Raw genomic sequence first — 27,650 nt, 5'->3', positions numbered from 1 at the left:
AAAAAAAAAAAAAGCCAGTAATTGTCCACCCCATCTAGGGGTCTGTTTTGTTGTTTTTGGTTTCTTCAAAAACTCATACATGGCGTCCAGTAAGAAAGTAGAGAGGCTTGTCTTCACTGCTGTTAGCAGTTTGAAACTCATCCCGGAGGCGGAACTGCCACTCATCCTCTAACTCTAAGCGAACAATTGTTTGGCGCAAGGAGCTTCTGTCTTGGCAGATGACGCACAGGGTAGCACCTTCAGGAAGAAAGTGGATTAAATTGATAAGAACATTACCACCTCTGAAAAACAACATACAGGGTCTGGAGAGATGGCTCAATGGTCAAGAGCACTATCTGCTCTTCCAGAAGTTCCGAGTTCAATTCCCAGCAACCACATGCTGGCTCACAACCATCTATACTATGCCGTACTAGTGCCCTCTTCTGGTGTGAAAGTGTATGTGCAGATAGAGCACTCGTACATAATACTTTACTTTTTTCTTTTTTTGGCTTTTCAAGACAGATTTTCTCTGTTGTAGTCTTGGCTGTCCTAGACTCCCTTTGTAGACCAGGCTGGCCTCGAACTCAAAGAGATCTGCCTGCCTCTGCCTCCTGAGTGCTGGGATTAAAGGCATGGGCTACCACTACCTGGCTCAACTTTTTTTTTTTTTTTAAAGGGAGGGTTTTTAAAGAGATTTAAAGAAAAACAACATACAAGTAGATAATTAATTTTTCAGTTTATTTATGTATTTTATATATGGTCTCATGCCAGAAGAAGACATCAGATCCTATTAGAGATGGTTGTGAACTGCCATGTGGGTGCTGGGAATTGAATTCAGGAACTCTGGAAGAGCCATCTCTCCAGCCTATAGATAATTCATTTTATCCTAGGTAGTTTTGTAAAAGACTCAAGGGGCATGAAAAAAAAATGGTGGAGGTTTCTTTCAACTACAGCCCTCTCCTCCTGTAACGACTGTTGAAACAAGTGTTTTCTTGTGTATTTCTTTAGAACAGGGTTTCTCAACCTTAGCACTTTGTTATGTGTTGGGTGCTATTTTGTGCCTTATGTAACATTTAGCGGTATCCCTAGCTTGCTGCCCATTGTTTGCTAGATAACACCCTCCCCCCCATACACATACTGTGACAACCAAAACTCTTGAGGCACATCCCCTTCTCCTTGATAGTCACTGTGCTACAGATACACACACAGTTCTCCCTGTTTTCATGATACATACAGTGTTCTGAGTGTCATTTTTATCACTGGCCTCAGTTCATCTTGTCAGGATTATTTATGATACCTGATTTTTAGGTTATTAGTTAAGCTGAACCTTCTTATGATACATACCTATTAAGACAACTAGTTTCTGTACCACAGTCATAACTCAGAGTATGTCTTTGGGTGCAATTATGCATTTTTTCTGCAGTTGGTTTCTGATCCAATCAAATTTAGAGTGTATATACTGGTTATAAATATGCATACATAGAACCAACCTAGTTTCTGTCTTAACTTGGTATCAGAAGCATATATTTTTAGAATAAATAAAGGTAAAAGGTTGTCTAAGAAGTCACAAGGTGGGGCTGGAGAGATGGCTCAGAGGTTAAGAGCACCGTCTGTTCTTCCGAAGGTCTCTGAGTTCAATTCCCAGCAACTACATGGTGGCTCACAAGCATCTATAATGAGATCTGGTGGCCATTTCTGGCATGCAGCAATATAAATCTGCCTATATGAAAAATATCTTTTTAAAAAAGTCACAAGAGCCGGGCGGTGGTAGAGCATGCCTTTAATCCCAGCACTCGGGAGGCAGAGGCAGGCGGATCTCTGAGTTCAGGGCCAGCCTGGTCTAAAAAGTCACAGGGAGGCCTGGAGAGATGGCTCAGTGGTGAGGAGCATTGGCTGCTCTTGCAAAGGTCCTGAGTTCAATTCCCAGCAACCACACGATAGCTCATAACCATCTATAAGGAGATTTGGTTCCCTCTTCTGGTGTGCAGGTGTTACTAAGTAAATAAAATTAAAGAAGTCACAGGGAGATAGGTGTGGTGATGAATTCATTTAATCTTAGCACTTGGGAGGCAGAGGCAGGCAGATCACTGTGAGTCCAAGGCCAGTTTGGTCTACAAAGCAAGTCCAGGACAGTCCAGGCTACACAGAGAAACCCTGTCTCGAAAAACAAAACAAAGAAGTCACAGGGTCTGGAGAGATGGGTCAGTGGTTAAGAGCCTTACTGCTTCTTGCAGAGAAATCAAGTTCAGTTCCTAGCACCCAGATGGTTCACACCTTCAGTTCCAGGGTATCTGATATTCTGTGGCCTCTGCAAGGACTTGGCACACATACACACATATTTTTAAAAAGTCTTTTTAAGTCGTAGATCTTACTATTCAGCTGTACTTAATTTAGTCTTAAGATAACACAGCATGATCTTCCCCAGTAATATTAGTAGCCCTGGTTTAGAGTCAAAGTATCCAGACGATGGCCAAAGCTCTGCTTGCTTCTGTGCCATTCAACTCTTTTTTTGGGGGGCGGGTTGCTTTTTTTTGAGACAGGGTTTCTCCTTGTAGTTTGGCTGTCCACTCTGAGAACTAGGCTGGCTTTGAACTCACAGAGATCCACTTGCCTCTGCCTCCCTGAGTGCTGGGACTACAGGTGTGTGCCACCATGCCCAGCTTACCATTCAACTCTTGATTATTTGAGAACAGCATTCACATTCAAGGTACGAAATTTGACTTACCTTTTAGAAACTTGAATTTCTTGAGAAGATCAGCACCTACAAAAGAGTCACAGAGGTACAAGAGAAGTCCACTGAAAAACACCCCTTCACAATTGGCGTTGCTGGAGTGGGGTCTGGAGCTGACATAGCATATGGCTACCTGAAAGTAGTAAGCAGAAAAAACAGGCATTTAAAGCACATAAGGGGCCGCACTTCTGCCAAGGAATGCTGTCAGTGCCTTCCTCTTCAGTTTGGGATGCAAGGTGGAGGAGCCGAGTCTTTCTCAATATTAAGTGAGTTGGTTAGTCAAGGTTTGTGCTTACTGTTTAGTATCCAAGTTTCCATAGCTTTAAATGTCTCATTAATTTATTATAGTAAATGATTATTTTGATTAAGAAACAAATTTGTGCCGGGCGTGGTGGCATATGCCTTTAATCCCAGCACTCGGGAGGCAGAGGCAGGCGGATCGCTGAGTTCGAGGCCAGCCTGGTCTACAAAGCGATTCTTGGATAGCCAAGGCTGCACACAGAAACCGTGTCTCCAAACTGCCCCACCCCCCAAAAAATTTTGTGTAAAAATTTTTTTAAATCCTGAGGTTAGCGAGTTTGCTCAGTGGTTTTGAGCACTGGCTGTTTTTCAGAGGCCCCAGGTTTGATTCCCAGAATCCACTTGGCAGCTCACAATCATCTGTGATTTCAGTCTGATGTCCTTTTCTGACCTCCATGGGCCCATGCAGATAAGAAAAGGCATGCTTAACAAAGAGTGCATGGTTCACTTCGAAAGAAGCTTAGAGCAGCACAGGCTAGTTTTTTGGGTCCACATGGCTTTTGTATAACCACAAAGATTACAGGAAGGCGGTGGGCTATAGGATAGTGGAGCTGCTGAACTTGGCTGGAATTCAAACACTGGTCTCTTCAGCTAGTAGTTCCAGGGCACTGCTCCTGGCTGCATAGTCAAAAGTCTGTGGGATGAGGCAGCCTTGAATTACTCAGTATTCAGAATTCTTAGTCGTTGTTCAGATTGTATTCATACATGGACAGTCACTCTAGCCCAAGCCAGCGTCTAGAATGCTGGGATTACACACATGTACTTCTGCTCAGCCATCATATCCTTTTAACATTTTTACTTATGCAATGAATGCCATAACCCACAGCATGATTATTAACATTACATTAAATCTAGTTTCCAAAATTGAATGCAGTAGGACTTAGAGTTTCTGTACAGATAAATGCGTGTTTGTCAGTATGTCCCAAGAAAAAGGCTGTAAAGACCATCAAGGAGAGGAAATGTCTTGCTCAAGACTGGGGTAGGTTAGTTTGTTTTTTAGTTTTTCCCCTTAATTTTGGTCATGCATATGCCATGGTGCACGTGTGAAACTCAGAGGACAACTTACAGGAGCTCGCTCTACCATTTGGGTTCCAGGAAGTGAATTTAGGTGTCAGGATTGGCAGCAAGTTCCTCTACCCACTGAGCCATCCATCCATCTTGCCAAGTCTAATATATATTTTTCATTTTAAAAGGAATTCATTATAAGGATCTACTACATTATTGAAGATAATAAAATAGACTCTCATGATAATCCCAAGGAAAAGCTTAATGGCAGAAACAGGGAGGTGCAAGTGGTGGTTAAAATATTAGCCTAGGCCTGGTAAAGAACTCGAAGAATGGAAAAAGAAAGATGACAGCTATAAAGGCCTCACATTAGCTTGGTGCTTATTTGTTCAGTAATTATTGTTTAACCTGGGTTAAATATTGTGTCAAGGACCGAACGAATTCTGGAGGTCTGGAGCTCCTTTGTTTGTTTGTTTGTTGTGTAGCCCTGGCTGTCCTGGACTAGCTTTTGTAGGCCAGGCTGGCCTCGAACTCACAGAGATCTCCCTGCCTCTGCCTCCTGAGTGCTGGAATTACAGGTGTGCGCCACCACGCCCAGCTAAGAACCGAATCTATTTTTATTTATTTTTATTTTTAGTTTTTTCAAGACAGGGTTTCTCAGGCTGGCCTTGAACTCACAGCAGTTCTCCTGCCTCTGCCTCCCAAGTGCTGAGATTAAAGGCGTGCGCCACCATGCCCGGCTAAGAGCGGAATCTTAAGGAGAAAATTCACATAATCACACGTGTTCTGATCAATGTCAGCAAGTAGAGCAAGCAGCTGCTTCTGTCCAGGTCATCAAGGCAGGCTCTTCAGAGCTGCCGACATCTGAGGCCACCATGAGAAATGGCTGGTTCTATTCCCATGGGTCCCTTTGAATCCTATTGTCATTGGCTCTCGTTATTACCTAAGTTTTCAGTAGACCTGAAATGGGGAAGAAAAGGATGTGGCCCACAGGACTAGTGGTCCCGCCTTTACCTCCTGTCCAATGTTAAGATAGCAGTCAATGGCCAGCACAGGACTCTTGAAGTTATGGATGGCTTTGGGGAAGAGTTTATATGAGGCGTGTTGAAGGAACTTCTCCAGGAGGAACTGTGCGGGGGCGGCCAGTAGCGTATGCTCGCTGTCAGGAGCACAGACGTACTGAAGGGGCGAGATGGCGGCTAAGTTCTCCGAAACCTGAAACCATATGATCGTGAGAAATGTGCCCGTCAGTGGATGAACCGTCTAAGATTACATGGATTGATTGCACCCTAATAACTTCCATTACAGCACTCCCAAAGGAATCCTGAAATTACACAGCACTGAACCCTGCATGCATGTTTACACACACAAACACACTGTAATCTCTAAAGTAGGCACAAAAGAGGGAGTGTGGTCTCTCGGGAGCTGAGGCATGGTACTGCCAGGCCTTACTGATGATGATAAACTCCAGATGGAGGAGGACTGCCATGGGCTGGGGAGAAAGCGTTAGCCTCTTGCACCTCAAGGTTAGGCTCCCAGAAAGCATAAACATCATAACCCCAGATCCAGGGCATCCAGCACCCTCTTTAGGCCTCCACAGGCACCAGGCGCACGCGCGCGCGCACACACACACACACACACACACACACACACACACACACACGATGCACACACACGCACACACACACACACACACACACACACACACACACACACACACGCACACACACACACACACACACACGATGCACACACACGCACACACACACACACACACACACACGCACACACACACACACACACGCACGCACGCACGCACACACACGCACACACACACACACACACACACGCACACGCACACACACACACACACGCACGCACACACACACACACACACACACGCACGCACACACACACACACACACGCACACACACACACACACACACGCACACACACACACACACACACGCGCACGCACGCACGCACGCACACACACACACACGCACACACACGATGCACACGTAGGCAGTAGGTTTGTACATACAGAACAAAAAAATGCATCTTATAAAACCCACAACTACACAGGGCTCTGTGTTAGCAGCAGCTGCCTGACAGGCCAAATGTCTCTTTGTTCTGCATTTCCCGCTTCTCCCACGTCAAGAGTAGTCAGGGTTATGCAAGCTGCAGGGAGACATAGGGGGATATTACTGTATTTAATCAGTACATTGTTAGGTCCAAAGGGAAGTCGTCGTCGTCTTTTTTTTTTTATTTAAAGATTTATGTATGTATGTATGTATAGAATGTTCTGCCTGCATGTACACCTGCAGGCCAGATGAGGGCGTCAGATGTCATTACAGATGGTTGTGAGCCCCCATGTGGTTGCTGGGAATTGAACTCAGGAGCTCTGGAAGAGCAGATAGTGCCCCTAACCTCTGAGCCATCTCTCCAGCCAAAGGGAAGTCATTTACAGTGATTCTGGGTATATGGGCTGGATCCTATTCTATTTAACAACAAAAAGGCAGAAATTTCTCAGTTCTCGTGAGAAGGAGTTGACAAGCTAGTCCTCAGCTAGCAGGATATAAGGAGTACTTTTTATGAGCTTTGAGCTGTAATGTTCTCTTTTAAAAACATTCACTAAGGACCACTAAGCACTTTTATTTGTATTATCTCCTGTGTTATATAAAGGCTTATTGCAATATAAAGATTGCGGTCTTGAAAGTAAAGCTTTGCAGCTGGATGCACGCCTTTAATCCCAGCACTCAGGAGGCAGAAGCAGGCAGATCTCTGAGTTGGAGGCCAGCCTGGGCTACATAATGAGTTCCAGGACAGCAAGGCTACACTGTAGGCCCTGTCTAAACAAAACAAAACAAAACAAAAGACAGAACCAAGCAAACAAAAACCTCCCTAAATAAATAAATAAATAAATAAGCAGGCAAGCTTTGGTGGAATCAATAGGCTTAACTCTGGAATGATCTTGTTGAGTTGTCATAAGTGAAGCTTGTTTTCTGGCTGGGCTCCCGACAGACATGAAGGTGCAGAGCTGCCACTAAGGATCCCTAGGGTACGTCTCTTTCTAATCAAGCAGAAAAGTACTTACATGTCCCAGCACATCAGTGACAAGGCTGTTTATAAGAAAGCTTGTTTTCAACAAGAGACTCAAACTTCACAAAACTTACCATGATCTTGGGTTTAATGATGAAGTCCCTTTGCCCTCCAACCTGGACGTGTTTCTTCATGAGGCTGAAGTTATTAAAGCGGCAGATGAGCAGGCCACTGCTGTTTGTTCTCAGGTTAAAGTCAACATCCTCGCAGAAATACCTAAATCACAACCACAGCGATAGAGAAGTGTGCGACAGGCGTGAGGGGAGGGCCCAGAACATGGACTCGGCCTCGGAGTGGCCCACACGCTACTGACTTGAGCTTTAAAGGAAGGAGGGAAGGTTTTGTCTGTTATGCCACGGGGTTTTATGTTACTCCTGTCAGAGACAGCAGGACGCTAGAGGTCTTGTGGTTTTAGAATTCCAGTCACATACTGGGTAAAGCACAGAAGCAGTGGATGTTCTTCTTCTTCTTTTTTTTTTTTAATAATTTATTCAGATTATATCCCAATTGTTATCCCCTCACTTGAATCTTCCTATTACCCCCTCCCTTCTCTTTCACCCTAGTCCCCTCCCCTAGACCTGTGACAGAAGGGGACCTCCTCCCCCACCATATGATCATAGCCTATCAGATCTTATCCAGATAACCTGCTTACCCTTCCTCTGAGTGCCACCAGGCCTCCCCACCAAGGGAACTGGTCAAACAGGGGGCACTAGAGTTCATGTCAGAGTCAGTCCAGGCTCTCCACACAAGCATGGAGAATGAACTGTCCATTGGCTAGATCCAAGTAGGGGGTCTAGGTTTACTGCATGCACTGTCCTTGGTTGATACAGCAGTGGGTATTCTAATAGGTACAGGTTTGGGGTGGACATTAAAGGTGACTTTATGGTCTCTAATACTGTTACTTGGCCATTTCAGGTTTCTCAGGAATGTGGGTATGACTAATTAAAAGGGCCTGGCTGCTGCCTTCTTCCTATTATAGGAAGAGCTGTGGGTCTTATAACACTGGAGGGAGTAATTTATGGAGTTAATATTGGTCATTCACAGGCCCACATGTTAGCCAGTATTGATTTCTTCTTCTTCTTCTATTTATTATTATTATTATTATTGTTGTTGTTGTTATTTTGGTTTTTCAAGACAGGGTCTCTCTGTTATGCATTGGCTGTCCTGGACTCACTTTGTAGACCAGGCTGGCCTCGAACTCGCAGCGATTTGCCTGCTTCTGCCTCCCAAGTGCTGGGATTAAAGGTGTGCGCCACCATGCCCGGCTGGCCAGTATTGATATAACAGTTTTTGTTTCTATTCGAATTAAATAATCAGATGGCTAACCTGTGTTTTCTGATCATTTTACATCACAGTATCAAGAGTCTAGGTTGCGCTAGCTGTGGTGGCACACACCTGCAATCCCAGGAGGATCACAAGTGGAAAGCCAGCCTGGGCCACATGAGTTCAGGGTGGAAGGGGCTTACGTTCCGAGGCAGAATGTAAACACTGGAGAGGCTGAAGTGGCCCACATTCTCCAGGAGATGCCAGGTGACCCACGTCTGTGAGGCCTGCCCTACCTGTTGAAGTCATACTGCACATTCTGAGTCAGGTCTATATTGAGGAGAATGAAATCATGCACGTGGCATCTTGAGAACGGGGCCTTTAGGCTCTGCGAAGTCAGCTTGCTGCTCCATTTCTGGATGCCCAGGATTGCGTAGTGGACAATTTTTGGTGTGGCTTCAATATGCTGCAAGACACTCTTCAAGGACACATTCTTACTGGAAATTCCTGCATCCACGGGCTGGCTATAAAATGTAAAGTTAGTAATGAGACGTCAATCACGGTTACTGAAAAACCAACACTACCATATGTAGGTCATATACATAAGATGGTTTCTAATAAGCCCAGTCACGCTGCCTGGCACAACTGACTCGGAAGCTGGCCTTGGTGATGGATCTTATCACCTTTAAGGCAAAAAAGAAAATAATTCATCTCACGTTTTATCCAGTGTGAATAGTGAACATGAGACCAGACTGTTCTGGTAATTACACACAGTAAAGAATAATATGTGCTCGTCACTGATTTCGAGTCCACAGAAGAAATAATGGGAAAGCAGTGTTTCATTGGGAGTGCTGCTGAATTATAGGGGGAGCTTCACAAACTTTGACTACTTAGTATGTCCCCTGACTACCACCTCCTAGCACGTGTACGGCCCCTAGGAGTGGGCTCTGCTCCAGGGCAAGCACTGGTTTTGGAGATGGGCTTAGAGGTGACAGAGGTCTCTCTCTTCACCTCAGTAGTTGAGAGAGCTTGGTCTCATTCACGTGTCCGTATAAAGGAGTCACAGTATCAGAACAGTTTTGTTGTTGTCTTTTGGGGTCTTACTATGTATGCTGGCTGCTCTAGAAGTTGCTGTGTAGACCAAGCTGGTCTCAAATTCTGCCTTTGCCTCCTAAATGCTGGGACTAAAAAATGTCTACCACTATACCTGGCCCAGAACAGATTTTTGCAGATAACCAACACCAGGATGTGGAAATGACCCATTTGTCCTTAAAAAAAAAAAAAAAAAAAAAAAAAAAAAAAAAAAAAATCCCCCAAATCCCCAAGTACCCAGTGAGCTAGTGAGGGTGGTCTCATAATCCACTCTGTTCAGGGAAACCATCTCTTCCTTACTTCTAAGTGTAACTGCTGCTAAAACCATCTTGTCTAGATCACTGTGTCATCCTGGGCCCGCCCCTGACTTCTAGGACATATCACTACCTGGTTTGCTCCTGAACACTGTGAATGTTCCACAGGACACAGGAGTCGTCCATCACAACGATGAAAGGCCAGACACACTGCCGCTTGACTCCCAGCTCCTCCAGGCGATTCCGTTCCAGTTCTAGGTTGTGATATGACAGCTCCTTAATGAGAAACCGAGCAGCACCTGGAAGGCAGTACACACGCAGCTTTACATCTTCACCCAGCCCAGGCACGTTACCTCCCCTGGAATCCTGTGCACATGGGGACCCTGTGTGCCCATGGGAGCAGATAGTCACAGGGATGGGGGATGGGGGAGAGAAGATACAGAGGACCCTGGCTTGGTTCCTAGAACCTATGTCAGGCAGCTCTAGTGGGATCTGATGCTTTTAGCCTTCATGGGCACGTGCACTTGTGCACAGACACATATATTTTTTTTAATTTCCAAAAAGAAGATTCCTGGGAAATGCTGAATCTTGGAACCCATTACTAGAGATTTACTTGAGTACTGAGGGGCCAGAAACAAATCTGGTGCCTGAACTGCACTCAGAGGAATATACGTCAAGAACTCTATTTCCATGATATTACAGAGGCCACTTCATGCAGCAGGTGAAATGGAGAGTAGTGCTTTAGAACAGGACAAGGAGCTTGCTCTGAGTGGCAGCCACTCGCGTCCACAGCAGGGCTGTGGAGAATGGCAAAAGCACCTGTGAAGATTCTGGAATCAGGCACCCGTCCTACCTAGGTCTGCATTTTGCAAAAGACAGGATAGTATAGTAGACACATACAGAGCCAGAGAACAGCCCAGAGACAGGCTGCCTGAGTCAGTCCTGCTACTTTCCAGGCTTGTGACTGAATGGGTCCATTCCATTGAGCTTTGGTTTCCTTACCTCTAAGAAGTGATGGCGGAATTATATGGTGGCCAGGGTGGTGCCTAGCATATGGCTAGTACTCTAAGGAATATTAATGATAATTAAGATGAATTAGCTAATTTTTAAGTGGGCCACCCTAAAATGAAACAAAATACAGATTATAATAAAAGGCTAGTTAATGTATGGAAGAATGGCAAACAGTAAGACTAGATCAAGGTCATACTAGGATTTAGGTACCGCCATCTCCGAGAGTGTGTAATGAAGAAGAGGAGAACACTCAGGGACACATTAAGCCAAGAAGGCAAAACACAGTGCAGGGAGAGACACAAACTCCCGATGAAGAAATTAAGGGTATGCCAATAAATGGAAAGATGTCCAATGTTCATATATTACAAAACATTGTTTTGTAGATAACCATACTTCTTAAAGATGAACAATTTAACGCATTTACCAAAAATATTTTCATAGAAACAGGAAAAAAAAAAAAAAAAAAAGGTCCTTAATGGAATCTGACAGCATCTCAAATTGCAACCAAACTGGAGGTATTACTGATGTAGGAGGCAATGATTTTGTTTTTCAAATGGCACCTCAAAGAGTGAATATAGATAAATTGGATTTTATGAAACTAAGAAGCTTTTGAACCAAAGCAAGGAACCAGCAGAGTCAAGACAACCTACACAGGTAAGAGACAGCGAACGTAGTAGGACAAAACATTTGCAAACTACTGATCCAACAAGGGATTGATGCCTGGGGTATATAAGGAACTCAAAAGCCGGATAGCAAATAATGCAGTTAGAAAGTGGGCTGGCTTGAAAGACTCTGCACAACTTTCCTCTCAGCACTTGAGAGGTTTAGACAGGAGAATCAGCCATTCAAACTAGTCATGACTACCTACAAGATGTCTGCAAAGAAACCTCAAATAACTTAGAAGTGCTTAGGTGTTCACTGACCAACCATCAAGGATTGTGACTCAGAACTACAGTGATAGCATCTCACCTCAGAATGGCTGTCTCTAAAATGTCATTAAAATGACTAATCAATGTGGACAAGGGTGAAGATAGAAGGGATCTCTTACATGTCGGCAGGGCAGCTATTATAGAAAATGTGCAGAGAGTCCTAAAGCAACAGAGACTGAAGTACCATTTGACCCAGCAGCTCCACTGGTTGGTATATATCCGAAAGAGATGTCGTGTCTGCTCACAACATCTTCAATAATGGAATCAACCTAGGTTTCCACAGATAAAGACAATATGAGAACACCAAATATTTTGGCCATAAAAAGAATAGAATCCTACATTTGCCCCCTGAATGTGTTTCCTCAGAACTTCTGAAGAATCTGGTCATAGTGACGCCATATTGTGAGCCTTCAGGACAACCACAGTTGTTCAGGTCCCTGAAAATGGCTACAGTATTGTGATGTTGAAAAGCATTTTTAATTAACTTTCAGTTAAAATTTCACTATAACTAGTTCTAAGATTTTGATCTTGAATACATTAGTAAACAGCATGTAGATTTGAAAAAAAAAATATAAGCATGGTAAAGAATGTCAGGATGTCATCAAGTACTTCAAATGCAAAAGAAACAAACAACAACAACAACAAAAAATTGGCTTGTTAAAACAAAACCAAACCAAACAGTGGGCTAGAGAGTTGACTCAGCTGTTCTTCCTGAGGACTCAGGTTCAATTCCCAGCACCCACATGGCAGCTCACAACTATCTGTAACTCCAGTACCAGGGGAATCTAACACCCTCACACAGACATAAATGCAGGCAAAACACCAGTGCACATGACATTAAAAAAAAAAAAAAAAAAAAAAAAAAAAAAAAAAAAGCCTGGTGGTGGTGCTGCTTGGAAGTACTTGGAAGCATAGGCGGGTGGATTTCTGAGTTCAAGGCTAGCCTGGACTACAGAGCAAGTTTGTCTTTAAAACATAACAAGAAACCAACAACAAACAAGGATTCTTGTCACTGTACACTTGTAGCAGCATGCATGAAACCGGAGGGCTTTGTTCCCATTCATGCGAGAAGATCTCGGTGGAAGATGGTCAGTGAAGGCGGGAAGGGCACCCAGCTGGGGGCAGGGTGGGGGAGCCGTCCAGTAAAGAGCAGCAAGCAGCAGGAGCTAGTTCTAGTGTTGGTTGAAACAATACATGGTACATTTCAAAATGACTGGAAAAATAGAAATCTCCCATGTGAAGAAAGTGGTGTATATGCTGATTTGACTATTATACACCTACATACATTGTCATAGCTCATACAAGTATGCAAAAATGTCTACATTTTTTAAAAGGTGCATGTTTAATTTTTCCTTTCAAAATCTAAAGCCCCGTGTGCTAGTGACATGGAGACAGCTATATACAGAGCCCAAGGTAAACCCTGTCATGTATGACAAGGGCGCCAATGGTGGAGAAGATGTCTCTTCAACAATAGTGTCGGAACATCTTGATGGCCACATGAAAAAAATGAAGTTGTGCCCTTACCATGTAAGAAAGAAATGAAATGCTCCAGTGACCTAAGTAAAAGCTAGCATGATAGAACATTTAGAAGAAAACAGAGTAAAGAGTAATGACAGTGAAATTGACAACTGTGCCAGAATGCAACGAATGGGAACAAACTGGACTTCATCACAATGAACACCGTTCGGGTATCAAAGGACATTATTAACAGCGGGATGGGTACAGATATAACGTAATATCTGCTGAGTTAATATTAAATACAAAAGACCTCTGTAAATTAACAAAGTGATCCAGTTGAAGAAATAAGGAACGGACTTTGAAAGGCATTTCTCCAAAGAAGACACAGCCTAAAAACTGGGGACTGCTTAGCACTCACGGTTTGTGGCACATACCTGCAATATTAACTGTTTGGGTTACTGTGAGACCAGCATGGACAATTTAGGCAGTCTTATAATAAAAGTAAGTGAAATGCCTGGGAAGAGAGCTAACTGGCGGCAGGGGGTAGGGGAGTGGGAGGGGGCAGGGATCTGAAAGGCCCAGACTTCAGTCCCCAAAGCTGAGGTAAGAGGAAGCATTACAGAACTGCAAATTCAAATTCCAGTTGAGTCCCACCTTAGACACTAGCAGAAATAAATGGTGGGAAACTTAAAAAACTACATAAATTAATAATAATAATAAAAAAGAATAAATGAGCAGTGTTTCATAAATATATATTTTTTTTAAAAAAGTGCCCAGAAGGGTACAGCTCTGGAACACTGGTGCAGTTAGGGTTTCCTGTGTACGGGAAATGAAAGAGATGCAGACACCCCTAGTGCCACCCTTAGCAACTAACGGTCCTCTCTGGGAAGTCGGCTTGATGCTCTTTTTCCTGTGAAAAAAGCAGGGTTGAGCCTGCCTGACGCCTTCACTGTGTCACAGGCAGATGGCTCCAGTTCCTTGACAGGACTAGAACCTGCCTAGTGCCCCTAGCAGGAGACCCAGTGGGGGACCCTCTAAATCAGATACATCATCCCCTCCCACCCTAGGGACAGCTGTGGCCCTGGAAGGCTCAGCTCAGAAATACTGGGAGCCTACACTACTCTTCACCCCTTCCCAGGTGTTCAATATTCCAATGATTTAGTCTTTACTAGTCTTCAGAAGTTAAAAAGTCTGTAACTGTAAAATTACAGGGGAGAAGGAAGAGCCCAGAGTCAAAAGAGCTCTGGCCATGAGGGCAGGGCAGATTCCAGAGGCAACCGTTGGAAGATAGAATGGAGCGCTCTTCTCAGCTCACCCCCCCCACGCCCCCCTCCCTACGCCCTCCCCCCCCCCCCACCCACGCGCCCCAAGGGCCCCTTACCCACGCCCGCGTTGTTGAACATGCCAGGAAGCACCAGCATGATGTGGTTGGGCCAGTACTTCCTGTACAGCGGCATCTCGTATTCTTTGACCACTAGGAGGTGAAGGTGGCTGATGCCCTCCATGGCATGGAAAAGGTTTAGGAGTCCGTGCTCGTGGCGACCACTGGAAGGGGTGAAAATAGGGCTCTTGACTGCATTTAGATTCTGTGGAAAGGAAAAGAAATGAGACCAAAACGGGAAAGTAAAGCCCTTAGATGCTAGCAGCTTAGAGAGCCCCAGCCGGGGTGGCAGCCCTCACACCCGAGCACCGCAGCCCACCTTGTCGGACACCAGGGGTAACCGCATGCTTTCCAGGTGTCGGCCCTGCTTGCTGAAGACAAAGTGGCTCTCTTTGGACTTGGGGATGATGAAATAGAGCTGCACTTCCTCTCCCAGCATAGAAGAGGAAAACGTGAACGCATGAAGGGTGGAATCGGACACCTACATTTGCAAAGAAGAAACGGAGAGAAGGTCAGTTTACGGTTTCCAAACTTCCAGGCTATTCTTTCACATTGTTGACACGAGTCAGTGCTACCGGACATTGGTACCAGCTGTCTAGACCCCTTATAAGCTTAGGACCAATGCTCAGTCTTAAAAAGATAAACATCCTGCGGTGTGCGCATGCGCAAAGGCCTCAGTTCCAGAGGACACACCCGTGAGTCAGATGGAACGCAGTATCAGCTCTGAGTGGCTAGAGTGAATGTGGCCCCATCTGGTCACAGTGGAGGATGAAGTGATTCCAACATACAGGGCAGAACTCTGACCTCAGAGAAAGACCACGTGACTCATAGAAGCCGAGTAGAAATCCTGTCTGTGAAGCAGCTGAGGAGTCCACGTGCTCAGGAACCGTCTCCACGAATAATTATAAAATAATTATAAAACAGGCCTTTATGGGCTATGAAGCCAATGATTGGTTTAATGGGAGGATAACAAATTTTCACCAGCACTTAGAATCCAGGTAGGTTTGCGGATAGTTTTAACCTAAATATTACATTTTGGAAAAAAAGACTACAGCTCTGCCCCCAGATTCTAGTTTGTGCTACATCACAAATGTGGGGATGCATTATTTGTGTTGCAATCACACAGAAAGTGATGTCAAGAGGGACTTTTATGCAGAAAATTTCTGAACACCTACAGTTTATAGGCCAAGGCACTTGTGACACAGCCTATGTAGAACGGCGATCAGGTCCGTGGGTGCCTCATCAGGGAACATGCTTGTCACCCCGCCTGCGGCTCTGGGTTTCATCTCCAGAGCCCATGATGTGGAGTAAGGGAGCTAGCTCCAGCATGTGCGCGCTCACACACACACACACACACACACACACACACACACACACACACACACACAATTCAAAGAACTGTCAACAGACTAGGAGCCCACCAAGAAAACAAATGGATATACCAGGTAACTAGTAACCCAGTTTTCAATGCATTCTGTCTTTTGTCCATTGAATTTCAAGATGCGCTGTTTGTTTATTTGTTTGTGTGTGTGTTTAGGGGAAGTCTGGTCCTGAGAAGCAGGTTTGGGGAATCAGCACAGCCTGGAAGCAACAGGGTCCCAGGTGCCCAGTGGCAAGACATAAAACAAGAGAAATGGGGACATGGGGAAATGACGTGGGGTGCTGCCATCAACACTGCCATTGTCTCCTTTTGTGCGTAAAGATGAACTAGGCAGGAAGATGTCAAAGGGGCCAGGAGCGCTACAATATGTATTTATCATTTGCAAGGCCCCAGGATGTGTACCTAACACCCAAAATATGAGAAAATAAACCCAGGCAGGGTGGACATGCCTATAGTTCCAGTCAGCATGCAGGAGAATGGTGAGTTCGAGACCAGCCTGAACAGCAAGATTAAAGAGGAGACAATTGCTGAGTGATCCTGATTGTTCATGCTCTGCCTCTGGTGCCTGAAGCCCCAAGTCTCAGGTTTCACCCTCCCGTCTCCATCTGAACACACAGGGTCCATTCTGGCCACAGAGTTCCCCGGCAAGGGCATGTGGGCTGCACCTGGGAGGTGGGGGTGAAGTCCATATACGGGTGGCACTGCTCACAGTGGTGGAAGGTGTTGTAGGCCGCGTACTTGGTCAGCATTATAGACACGGTCTCTCGTCTCCGAGGCTCCTCAACTCTGTATTCCTTTATTTCTTCTGTGCACAAAGGACAGGATACTGTTATCTCTATGACACACACATACATCTTAGAAAGAAATCCTCATTTCTCATAGGGACTTCTCAAAGGGCTGTGTAATTTGAGCCCTGATAAGCAAGTTTAAAAAAATCAAGATGTGAAGCCGAGGGGTGTGGGGTGGGGTGGGGGGGGGGCGGTGGTGGCGCACGCCTTTAATCCCAGCACTTGAGAGGCAGAAGCAGGCAGATCGCTGTGCGCTCGAGGCCAGCCTGGTCTACAAAGCAAGTCCAGGACAGCCAAGGCAAAACAGAGAGACCCTGTCTTGAAAAACCAAAAAAATCAAGATGTGTGTATCTGTTCGCATGTAAGAGTGGAAAAAAAAAAAAAACAAAAAAAAAACAAACCAGAAGTATTGTGCTCTTCTCCAAGGAGTGGACTGCCTCCTGCCCCCCACTTCAAGGCCTGATTTAGAGCCCCCGTTACCTTCCCAGAGCCAAGCCTGGCTTTGCATGTACTGACCTTGTTTGACCCCAGCCAGCTTCTCAGTGTAGACCAGGCTCATCAGACTGTACTTGGGATCGTGCACACTGACGTCGAAAGGCATCTTGCTGAAGGTCTCAATGTCAGGCCAGGGCTCCCCCTCTGACTGGTTCACTTCACTGATGTCATTGTGATCTAGGGCAGAGCAGGGCACAGGGCAGGTGGGCCCATCTCCTTCTCTCATCGTCCCCCTCTGCCTCCTCCACACCGTCCTCTCCTCACCACCATCCGGAAGCACAAAGCCCAGAGAAGGTGTGACAAAGGCATTTCTGAGAAACGAGCTCTGTTATCCCAGAGTAGAAGGGATCAAAATTAGTCCTTCAGGCTTTCTTCAGGGAAGGGGATTTTCCCTCACTATCTCTGAATTAGTTTCTACAGGCCTAGCTCACAAACTCCTTTGCCATGAGCTCGAGAATCCCACTTCTCCTGAAAACATACTTATTTGGATGATCAAAATTCCCAGTGTTAGCTGTGGGGTTTTAAGGTATTGATATCCTGGATAACTTTGTTATTACTGTTTCTCAATACTGGGGGTTGATCTTCAGCAACACACATTCCAGGCAAGCACTCCACCCCTGGTCCGTGGCTAGTCTCGGTTGTCAGTTTGACTAAATCTGAAATCAGCTGAAACCCATGCTGCTGGGCACATCTGTGAAGGATTTTTTTGCCTGGATCATTAGAGGGCTGAAGACCCACTTTAAATCTGGCCACGCCTTCTGGTGGCAGTGTGCATCAAAGGTCGTGGAAGAAGGACTCTTTTCGTTTTTTGCCTGCTTGCCCTCACTCTTGCTGTCAAGTTCATCTACTTTGCTACTGAGGCATTACTTCCTACTTTTTTGGAATTCCAATGCAGACCAATGCCGAGCTGAGACATCCAGTTGCCAAATTCTTGGCCTTTTCATCAGGAGACAGACCACAGCCTCTAAGCCACGCTAATAAATCCCTTTTCAATATATATATATATATATATATATATATATATATATATATATATATATATATATATATATACTCTCTCTGTTCTGTTCCTCTAGAGAAGCCAGACAATACAAGTTCTTGGTAAGCTGACCAGGCTCAGCTTGAATCTGTGCCGGAGCCCAGGCTGTCTTTCATGACATACCCGCTTTTGTCTTAGCTGCTTTAGCCTGATGAGTGGGCCTGAAGCTGCCTGAAGTTTTAGGATGCAATGAACAAAAGTCCTAGGGTATTAGATACATTAGAGCTCGTCCCCTCCCATCTCCCTCACAGATCCCCAGGAGCAGTGAAGTCAAAATGTTCCCAGGTGCCAGACTTTGGGCATTTCCAGAGTGTGAACCCTTGTCGCACCCCTGAGTACTTCACCCATGCAGGCAACCTTAAGCCCTCAAAGTACTGGCTTCTTGTAGGTCTTAGAGACATTAGGGATGGCATAGCCAAGGCGCTAAGATAGCTGCAGGCACACAGTATTTGTATAATAGATGATTCTCAGTATTAATAGAATGTGTAAGTTCACACTGCAGCAGAAGGCTAGCTCAGTAAGGACAGGTGCTTTGCAGCCAGGCTACTTTTTTTGAGGTCGTATAAACTACTTGGGAAGAAAGCCCGAGATTAGAGTATAGCAATTATCTTTTTAATATAAATAACATTTGATTTTTTTACCCTGTAATACCTTGAGTTACAGTTGGCATTTTATTTGCAGTCTCGAGAATGTTCTAGTGAGGAAGGGGCCTTTATGCCTCCCAGCACACCTTTAACTCAACCCACACCAGAGTGAGGGGGAAAGGAGAGAGCCAGGCTCTCCTGTTGGATGGGAAGTGACAGAGAATGCCTTGGCAGCCAGGGGGTGATCCCAGCATCTCTGTAGCCACATCTTGGGTAAAACAAAAGGCTGTGATGGCAAGGTGCACAGTGCCGAGACGGCAAGGCGCACAGTGCTGAGACGGCAGGGCGCACAGTGCAGAGCTGGCAAGGCGCACAGTGCCAAGACGGCAGGGCGCACAGTGCAGAGCTGGCAAGGCGCACAGTGCCAAGACGGCAGGGCGCACAGTGCCGAGACGGCAGGGCGCACAGTGCCGAGACGGCAGGGTGCACAGAGCCGAGCTGCCAAAGCGCACTGTGCCAAGGTGGCAAGGTGCACAGTGCCAAGCTGGCAAGGCGCACAGTGCAGAGCACCTGTCTAGGCAGCAAACCTACCTACCAAAGCTGTGAGCACCTTGTGCGCAGCAGCTTGCTGCACACGGGAGGAGCCAGTGAGTGTCTCAGTTCACTTAGGATTATCTGCTGAGCATCTTGTCTTCAGCTTCATGTCAGTGCTGCAGCTTAGGTACCCTGGACACCCAGAGGGTGAAGCAATCCTGGCTCTTAGGTCATGCCTAGGTCATAACATCAAGCCTCACCTGTATTTATCTCCTCCTCATCATACACGTCTACTTCCAGCAGCCGGATGAGCATGCGGAAAAGGATCCTCAGGAACTGCAAATAGGAGCCAGTCTTGCCCACCTGATGGAGATATTTTTAATTACGAAGGGTGGAGGAGGGGAAGAGAGAGAAAGGAAAACGAAAAGAGATTTCTTTCACACTTTGGCTCTTTAGTGGAGGTCTGAAAGAGGTCTTCTGTCAATTCCGCCAACCCCCCAAGATGTCCCCTGGCAGGCAAGACAGGACCCACCCTGGTCCATCCCTACCTGGGGGGGCCCAGTAAGCAGCAGCCGCCTTGGGTGCAAGGTCCGGGCGCCTGAGGCGGGGTCTGGCTGGTTGCTGTAGTCAGCGTGGTGCTGCCGGGCTGAGGTCCACTGGCGATAGTAAAGGGACTGCTCCTCGCTGCTCATGTCCTTGTGTAGGCCTGGCCGCAGGGAGCTCACCCAGGCCACATCGGCGTGGGGCAGCAAGGACGAGGAGGAGGGCAGCCGGCCGCCCTTCTGGGATCCCAGCAGTCTGTATGCGGCTTTGGATAAGATCACCACAGGCGGCAGGGCTGTGTGCAGGTCCTGGCAGCCTCTTGGGGGCTGGCCTGGCCATGCAAGAGCCTGGGCACTCGAGGATGAGGATGAAGAAGGCTTGGAGGTGGTACTGCTGGCCATCGGAGGGCCCAAGGAATCACACTCCTGCTTCAGGACCTCCCCAGCCACGGCAGTGCTGACAGAGACCCCGTCATCCAGCCGCGCGCTGGTGGTGGGGCTCTGGAGGCTGGGGGTCAGAGGCTGCTGCTGGGCTTTGCCTGCCACTGTGCTAGAGGAACTCACCCCGTTCTCCATGGTGGAACCTGGAGAGGGACAGTGGAACTAGTCTTCCTCCTATCCCTCCCCGATGTCAAGGTCAGGAGGTAAAGGCTACTGAAAAAAGCCAAACAAAACAACAACAAAACCCCAAAACAAACAAAAGCCCTCAATCCAAACCCCAAACCGAAACAACAAAAACTTTTGGAAACGGAGACACAGTGCCAGAATATTCCCTCTACCTCAGTCTCTACGCTGCTTTCTCCTGCTCCCTTAAGGGCCCTGGGTTTTGGGTGGGCTTGGCCAGCGGGAGATACCAGCTGGGCACCAGCCTAGCTCTCCTGCCTTCCTTCCCATGTTGCCCCCCGGAGGGACTACCTCCCTGGGCCACTGGATCCTAGCGCTTTGTGGCCTATGGTTCCTTTTCTAGAGCCGCCCCACAGTTTTGGAAGTAGTCCTTCCACCTCTGTCAGACGCCAATGGGTGGACAGGCTCCATGTCCCAGCCATTTCCAGTGTCACTCGCTCTCTGCCTTGGTGGCCCGAGAGCCTCACACCTCTAAGTCCCTCACTTGTAGCCATTTCCTCACCCAGGGTAGGATGTCTCCAGGGGAGGGGGTAGAGTGTAGACCAGCCCTAGATAAGGAGGTGAGAGTCTCCATTGTCTTCTCTTTTGTCTTCTAACTTTAATCTTTCCTCTGGTGGTTGAGTCTCCTAATAGTCATGGCTGAAGACCCTCTCTGAGCTCAAATGGGTGCTGTCCAGCCATGGAGTTCCAATTCCAGCTGTAGGAGAGCTGATAAACTGTCATTATTAAAAGCAAACCTCTCTCGGGCTGGAGAGCTGGCCCAGCAGTTAAGAGCATAGACTGCTCTTGCAGAGACCCCAGGCATAACTCCAGCACCCATGCCAGGTGGGCTGTAACTCCAGACCATGAGGATCCAATGCATGTGGGCTCTGTGGGCACTGCGTTCTGTGCATACTGCTCACTCTGGACACACGCGCACGCGCGCGCACGCACACACACACACACACACACACACACACACACACACACAGAGTTTTAAAAGCCAGCCTCTTTACTGCTCCCATGACTGGCAGCTTCCAACTGCTGAGATCAGGTTGCTACTCTCATAAGCTAGTCCACATCGTGTATATAAAACTGTGCAGCCAGGCATGGTGGCGCACGCCTTTAATCCTAACACTTGGGAGGCAGAGGCAGGTGGATTGCTGTGAGTTCAAGGCCAGCCTGGTCTACAAAGTGAGTCCAGGACAGTCAAGATAACATAGAAAAACCCTGTCTCGGAAAAAAAAAAGGGGGTGGGTGGATGGGGTGGGGTGGAGAGATGGCTCAGAGGTTTAGAGCACTTCCTGCTCTTCCAAAGGTCCTGAGTTCAATTCACAATCATCTATAATGAAATCTGGTGCCCTCTTCTGGCTTGCAGGTGTACATTCAGGCAAAACATTGTACACATAATAAATAAATAAATCTTTAAAAAGAAAGAAAGAAAGAAAGAAAGAAAAAAAAAGAAAAACTCAACTATGTGTGCTGCTCCGTTTTTAGGGAGAAGGGTTACTGCAGAACCCACACGGGCTGAGAAACTGCACCATCTGTCAATCACGTAGCCAGCACAGAACGATCAAAGACTTAGTCCTAGAAGTAGAAAGGGAGCCACCCTGTAAATTTATTGGGTGAACTGAGACTGTAGGGGTGCACAAGTGTATTCAAAATCCTATAGAACTCGTTGGACTTGCCAGACCAAGGAAAGGGCATGGGTAATCCTCTTTCCTGACCCCCATAAAGTGATGCACTGCAGTGGCATGGCCCCACCCCAGCCTGTCCTCTAATGTCTGCTGTGTACTTTGTCAAGGCTTCCCTCACTTCTGTTACAGCTTGGGCTGAGCTCCCTGCTGCTGACGCAGGGCTGCCTGCCTGTCTGCCTGGTCCCTATCTGGACCTGCACTTAACCCATCCTTCCCCAGCTCCTGAGCCATTGCCTGCTCCTGAATCCTGGGCCAGCCTTTCCCTAGCCGTTGAACTCTGCAGCTTCATTTGGAACTTGACAACAGCAGCTCCCTCCTGGGTTTGGTCTGGTTTGTTTGTTTGGTTGGTTGGTTTTTTGAGACAGGTTTTCTCTGTGTTGTCCTGGCTGTCCTGGAACTCAGAGATTTACCTGTCTCTGCCTCCCAAGTGCTGGGATTAAAGTCATATGCTGCCATGGCCCGGCTTGTCTGGTTTATTTTTAATACAACCGTTTTCTCAGCTCACTTCTCAACCCTCTTAAACTCTGCCACAGCCTCTTTAAGCTGTTTTCATTCTGATCCATTTATATACATCTATACATACGTACATACACACATACATACACATAGTATACACACACACACATGTATACATACATACATAGTTACTGTGTGCTATCCGTGTTGATATTAATAACTAAGATTGGAACAAAGAACCTGTATTTGCCTCAGCCAAGCTACCAAGGAAGACAGATTATATGATAAATCACAGTCACTGCAGCCACTAAACCTTGTGAGTTTGTGATCAATAAACTGTGACATTGTGGAAAGACACCAATGTGCTGTGTCCATCGGTGTTTCTGGCATAGAGCACTCATGCCCCAGGCACTCAGCAGAGAGCCTGCCTGCCTCCCTCTTTCAGCCTTGAGGGAGGCCAGGAGCTGGGGTCTTAGTGTTCCATGTTGAGCAGGGCTTTGCCAAGAGGAGCTTAAGGAGGACACGGTTGGTGAGTGGGGAGGACAGTGGGGGAGGGGTGTGACTAAGGAGCCACTGGTCACCCCCAGCTGCTAAGAGCACTTGCTGTTCTTGCAGAAGACTGGGGTTCCGGACTCAGTACCACAGCTCACAGCTGTTAGTAACTCCAGTTCTAGGGGACCTGATGCCCTTTTCTGACCTCCATGGGCACCAGGCACCTGTGTAGTACACCTATATACACACAGGCAAAAATTTCACACTTTTAAAATGTCTTTTTAAAAAAGAGCCCCTAGGAAGGGGACAGTCTTTCCCCCATCCTCTCATGTCCCCTGTTCATTTCGCTACCTTGTACTGCTCTGTTTTTTCTGAGCTGGTTTTAGGAAAATTGAGGTGCCTACAGTGGTGAGGTTGAGGGAGGAGGAGGCTACACAGCTCTCCCCTACTGACGGAGAGTAGCTGGGCCCAGCCTAGAGAAGGGTGGGTCTCATGGCCCCCCAGGCTCTGGGTCACCTCAGACAGGAGGGCCCTGGGGATGGAGTTCTCAGACAGCTGCTGACTGGTGCTACCCTGGGTGTAAGTGAGTGCATGCTTGCATATGCGGGTCTAGCCAAGGGCCTGATCTCCATGTTAATTCGGGGTGGGGGCACATGGCTGCCCTTGTGGGGGCTCCACTTCAACTTATTCCTTGTACTTCGATACATCCTCTTGTCTTCATTAAAGTTTATTACTTTCATAATAAAAAAAAAAATCTAGAAGTAGGGCTGCACTTGCTGTATTACGATTTACTAAAGGAAATTGTATACGAGGCCCTGCCACCAACAAGGAGCCCCTAGAAAGCCTGCAGTGCACACTGTACCAACATTTGACAGCAAGAACCTGTGTAACTAGCCAGCCAGCCAGCCACCCACCCATCCAAACATTTGTGCCAGGCACCAAGCCACCAAATACAAACTTAGAGCTTCCATTTCTAGACTGAAAATGGGGTGTTTATGCAAATCTGAGCTCTGGAGAAACTGGAAGGAGATGAGGAGGCATCAGGCGCATGGTGCAGGCTGAGGCGCTAACTGGTTATGGGTTTTCGCCTGTCACTACGCTCATGGTTAGACCCAGAGAGAGCTATAGCTACTCAGCCCTCCCAGCAGCTGAGGTCTGGAGAGCAGGTCTTGGCTGTTGCCTGGAGACCCGGGGGCAGGGGACGGTCAGTAATGGGGCTCTACCTTTTGAAGGCGAGTTCTGACCTGACGTTCCGGTGACAGCGCTGCTGTTGCTCTGTGGCCGCTCCAAATCGATGAGCAGCTCCTCGGAGTCATTCTCTCCGGTGGGGGCCTTCTCGGCCTCCTTCCCACTGAGGTCCAGGGCAGCAGCAGGCCCTCGGACGACCTCTTTTGAGACATAGCAGCATGCCAGGCCCACCTCCTGTTCCAAGGCCGTGCGAGTTAAATAGCTTGAGTCAATTAACCGCAGGTCACAGTACTTTAAGGACCTGTACGGAAGGAACAATATTAGTGGCACATCCCTCGTCAGAGGCCCCGGGATCCACGGCACATCCCTCGTCAGAGGCCCCGGGATCCACGGCACACCCTCGTCAGAGGCCCCGGGATCCACAGCACACCCCTCGTCAGAGGCCCCGGGATCCACGGCACACCCCTCGTCAGAGGCCCCGGGATCCACGGCACACCCCTCGTCAGAGGCCCCGGGATCCACGGCACACCCCTCGTCAGAGGCCCCGGGATCCACGGCACACCCCTCGTCAGAGGCCCCGGGATCCACGGCACACCCCTCGTCAGAGGCCCCGGGATCCACGGCACACCCCTCGTCAGAGGCCCCGGGATCCACGGCACATCCCTCCTCAGAGGCCCCGGGATCCACGGCACACCCCTCGTCAGAGGCCTCGGGATCCATGGGAGGTGAGGACTACAGGCTTCAGGACTGGCTGAGTCTGTTTTGAATCTCAGCTGTCACCTCCCAGCTAGCCATCTTTCTCTGTGCTTCCCCAGAGTATAAAATAGAGAGGGCAGTTCAATGGCAGATGTGGTTCCATGGCAGAAAACTTGTGTAGCATGTATGAGGCCCTGGACTTCAGCTCCAGCGTCACTGAAAAGCAAATACCAAAGGCTCCGTAGAGAAGGCTGGCTTACAAGGCTGGTGCAAAGGAAGAGGCAAAGAACACAGAAGGCATGTGATGTGTGGCCGGAAGGCATGTAGAGTGTGGTCGGAAGGCATGTGGAGTGTGGCTGGAAGGCATGTGGAGTGTGGCCTGAAACACACAGTAGACATTCAGTCGAGGCCTTTATTGCCTTCCAATCTGTAGCTGTCCACCCTTGAGGGAGTTTGGAACATCAGATTAGCAAACACAAAGTGCTTTATCTAGACTATCATCCATCCTGCTGTCTGTCTGTCTGTCTGTCTGTCTGTCTGTCTGTCTGTCTCCTGCCTTTCCTCTCAGCCCTCTGGATGCCTTGCTCTGGGCTCCAGCAACTTTCCAGCTGTGACTCAGCTCCACTCCAGAATGGAGGTTCTGGAAATGTGAAGGAGAGAAGGGCGCGGCTCTATTTCTTTTGTCCCTTCACAGAACAGTTATTGCCAGACAGCTGAAACTGGTTCATCAACCATGCGGCAGCTCAGCCAGGGAGCATCTCCTCTTGTCTCACCTGGGGAAAGTCTCTCCAAGGGGGTCTTTGCCAGTCAGTATCACAATGCAGGGCAGGCCTTCTAAGTCCTGGTATGTCCGAGGGATCCACTCTTCCTGGTCATTTCCTCTCCAGGTCTGTAGAAGAGACACAGAGGAATCATTAAAATGCCTCATTCAAGTTTGCGTCTTTTCTAACGGTTTCGAGATGCAGGCTTCCTAATGACCTCCACTAAGTGTGTAGACCACGAATATTAGAATGCTTGGTTTTGATTTCTGTGAGAGGATTTTGATCTTTGAGATGGCGTTTTGTGCAGCCCAGGCAAGCCTCAGATCCCCTGTAGCTGAGGACGGCTTTGAAACCCTTCTTTCGATGGCCTCTTCTCCTAAGTGCCAGGGTTGCAGGGCTGTGCATCACACCCACCTCGACTTTTGCTACCTTCAAAGCGTGCACGGAGCGCTTCTTTGAGCATGTGGCCCTCAGTTGCCACCTCCATTGCACAGAAAGCTTGGTATACTGCGTGAATTAGCTTTGAAGGCCAGAGAAACACACTGGAGCATCCTAAGGGTGACGGAGAAGCCACCGGTCATGGCTACACTTGCTGACCCTGGACAAACTCTTGGGAGTCAGTGATGAGAAAAGACAGTTCCAGTTGTCAGGGACTTGAGACAGACTCTCAACATTCATCCAAAACGTTTTAATCAAGCAAATAAGGGTTAGTTTTTTCTCTTTATCCCTTTATTGACTTTAAAAAGAACTGTCTGTAATCCCAGCTACTCAAGAGGCTGAGGGAGAAGTTGCCAAGTTCAAGGCCACCCTGCAGCAGTTTAATTAGACTGATATCAAAACAGAAGGCAAAAGAGGACGAGGGACATATAAGTGGTAGAACTTGCCTAGACACAACGCTGCAAATTCAGTTCCCCACAAACTGACAAGTAGTGATTGGCCCGAGGCCTCCAGGGTCATGAGAGGCTAACCAGGCTGATCCAAAAGAAACCAACTGCTTCACATGAAGCGTGACCAGTCTGCTCCTAGTTTCGCAAAGCACCTACAGAGCACCGACTCCTCATGCAGTGCCACAAAACATACCCACGAGTACCTGTCGTAACTTACGTCAATCCTAGGAGCACAACCATGTCGATGAAAGAGGAGAACCCACTTTGGAAAGATGTGCAAGAACAGCACTCAGGGAGGTGGAGGCATGCAGATCTCTGTGAGTTTGAGGCCAGTCTGGTCAAAAAGCTAGTTCAGGACAGCCAAGGCTAACACAGAGAAACCCTATCTTAAAAAACAAAACAAAACCAAAACCAAAAAACCAAAACAAACCCCGCCAAACCAACCAACCAACCAACCAACCAAAAAAACAACAACAAAAAAAAGAAAGAAAAAACAAAAATAAAATATAAATGGATCTATAATTGTTAGTTTTGTTTTTTGCCAGAGGCAGGGTTTTGCCTGCCCCAGGCTAGCCTTGTGATGTGTAGTTGAGTATGAACCTGGACATCTGATTCTCCTGCCTCCACCTCCCAGGAGCTGAGATTACAGTTTTGTGTCACCACACCTGTTTTCCCACAGCCCTGGGGAATCAAACAGAAGACATCAGGTGTGCCAGGCAAGCATCGCAACGGACAAGTTACACCTTTAGCACCCAGAGTTTCTAGGTTAGAACAGAGCGCTGAGAGTGGCATGGAAGGGAGGGGATGGAAGGACCCAGAAGGTCAGGAGCCCCTCAGGGGGACCATCAAGGCCTGCAGATCTGGAACCGGGGAAGGGGGGGTGCTGCATAACCTGTTGCACCAACCAAGAACAATGCATGCAGTAAACCTAGACCCCTGTTCAGAATAGCCAATGGACAGCACAGTCTCCATGGTTATGGGTGACATGAACTCTGGTGCCC

At 47.4% G+C, this 27,650-nt stretch overlaps 1 protein-coding gene across 1 annotated transcript in view; it reads right to left on the bottom strand.

Annotated features, from left to right (window-relative positions):
- The window catches only part of LOC127204798 (GREB1-like protein), a 294,756-nt gene continuing 267,106 nt past the window's right edge, over nucleotides 1-27,650 (bottom strand). The window contains 14 exon segments of the mRNA XM_051164015.1: nucleotides 1-237; nucleotides 2,705-2,843; nucleotides 5,030-5,230; nucleotides 7,193-7,334; nucleotides 8,678-8,905; nucleotides 9,861-10,026; nucleotides 14,507-14,711; nucleotides 14,826-14,987; nucleotides 16,553-16,692; nucleotides 17,192-17,347; nucleotides 19,588-19,690; nucleotides 19,876-20,453; nucleotides 24,362-24,606; nucleotides 25,775-25,890. Of these exon segments, the coding sequence (XP_051019972.1) occupies nucleotides 74-237; nucleotides 2,705-2,843; nucleotides 5,030-5,230; nucleotides 7,193-7,334; nucleotides 8,678-8,905; nucleotides 9,861-10,026; nucleotides 14,507-14,711; nucleotides 14,826-14,987; nucleotides 16,553-16,692; nucleotides 17,192-17,347; nucleotides 19,588-19,690; nucleotides 19,876-20,453; nucleotides 24,362-24,606; nucleotides 25,775-25,890 (2,745 nt within the window). The 3' untranslated portion in view covers nucleotides 1-73.

Source organism: Acomys russatus, chromosome 20, assembly GCF_903995435.1.
Source record: "Acomys russatus chromosome 20, mAcoRus1.1, whole genome shotgun sequence".
NCBI classification, from domain to species: domain Eukaryota; kingdom Metazoa; phylum Chordata; class Mammalia; order Rodentia; family Muridae; genus Acomys; species Acomys russatus.
The sequence above is the reverse complement of the archived record's forward strand: the minus strand, read 5'-3'. Positions and strand labels throughout refer to the sequence as shown.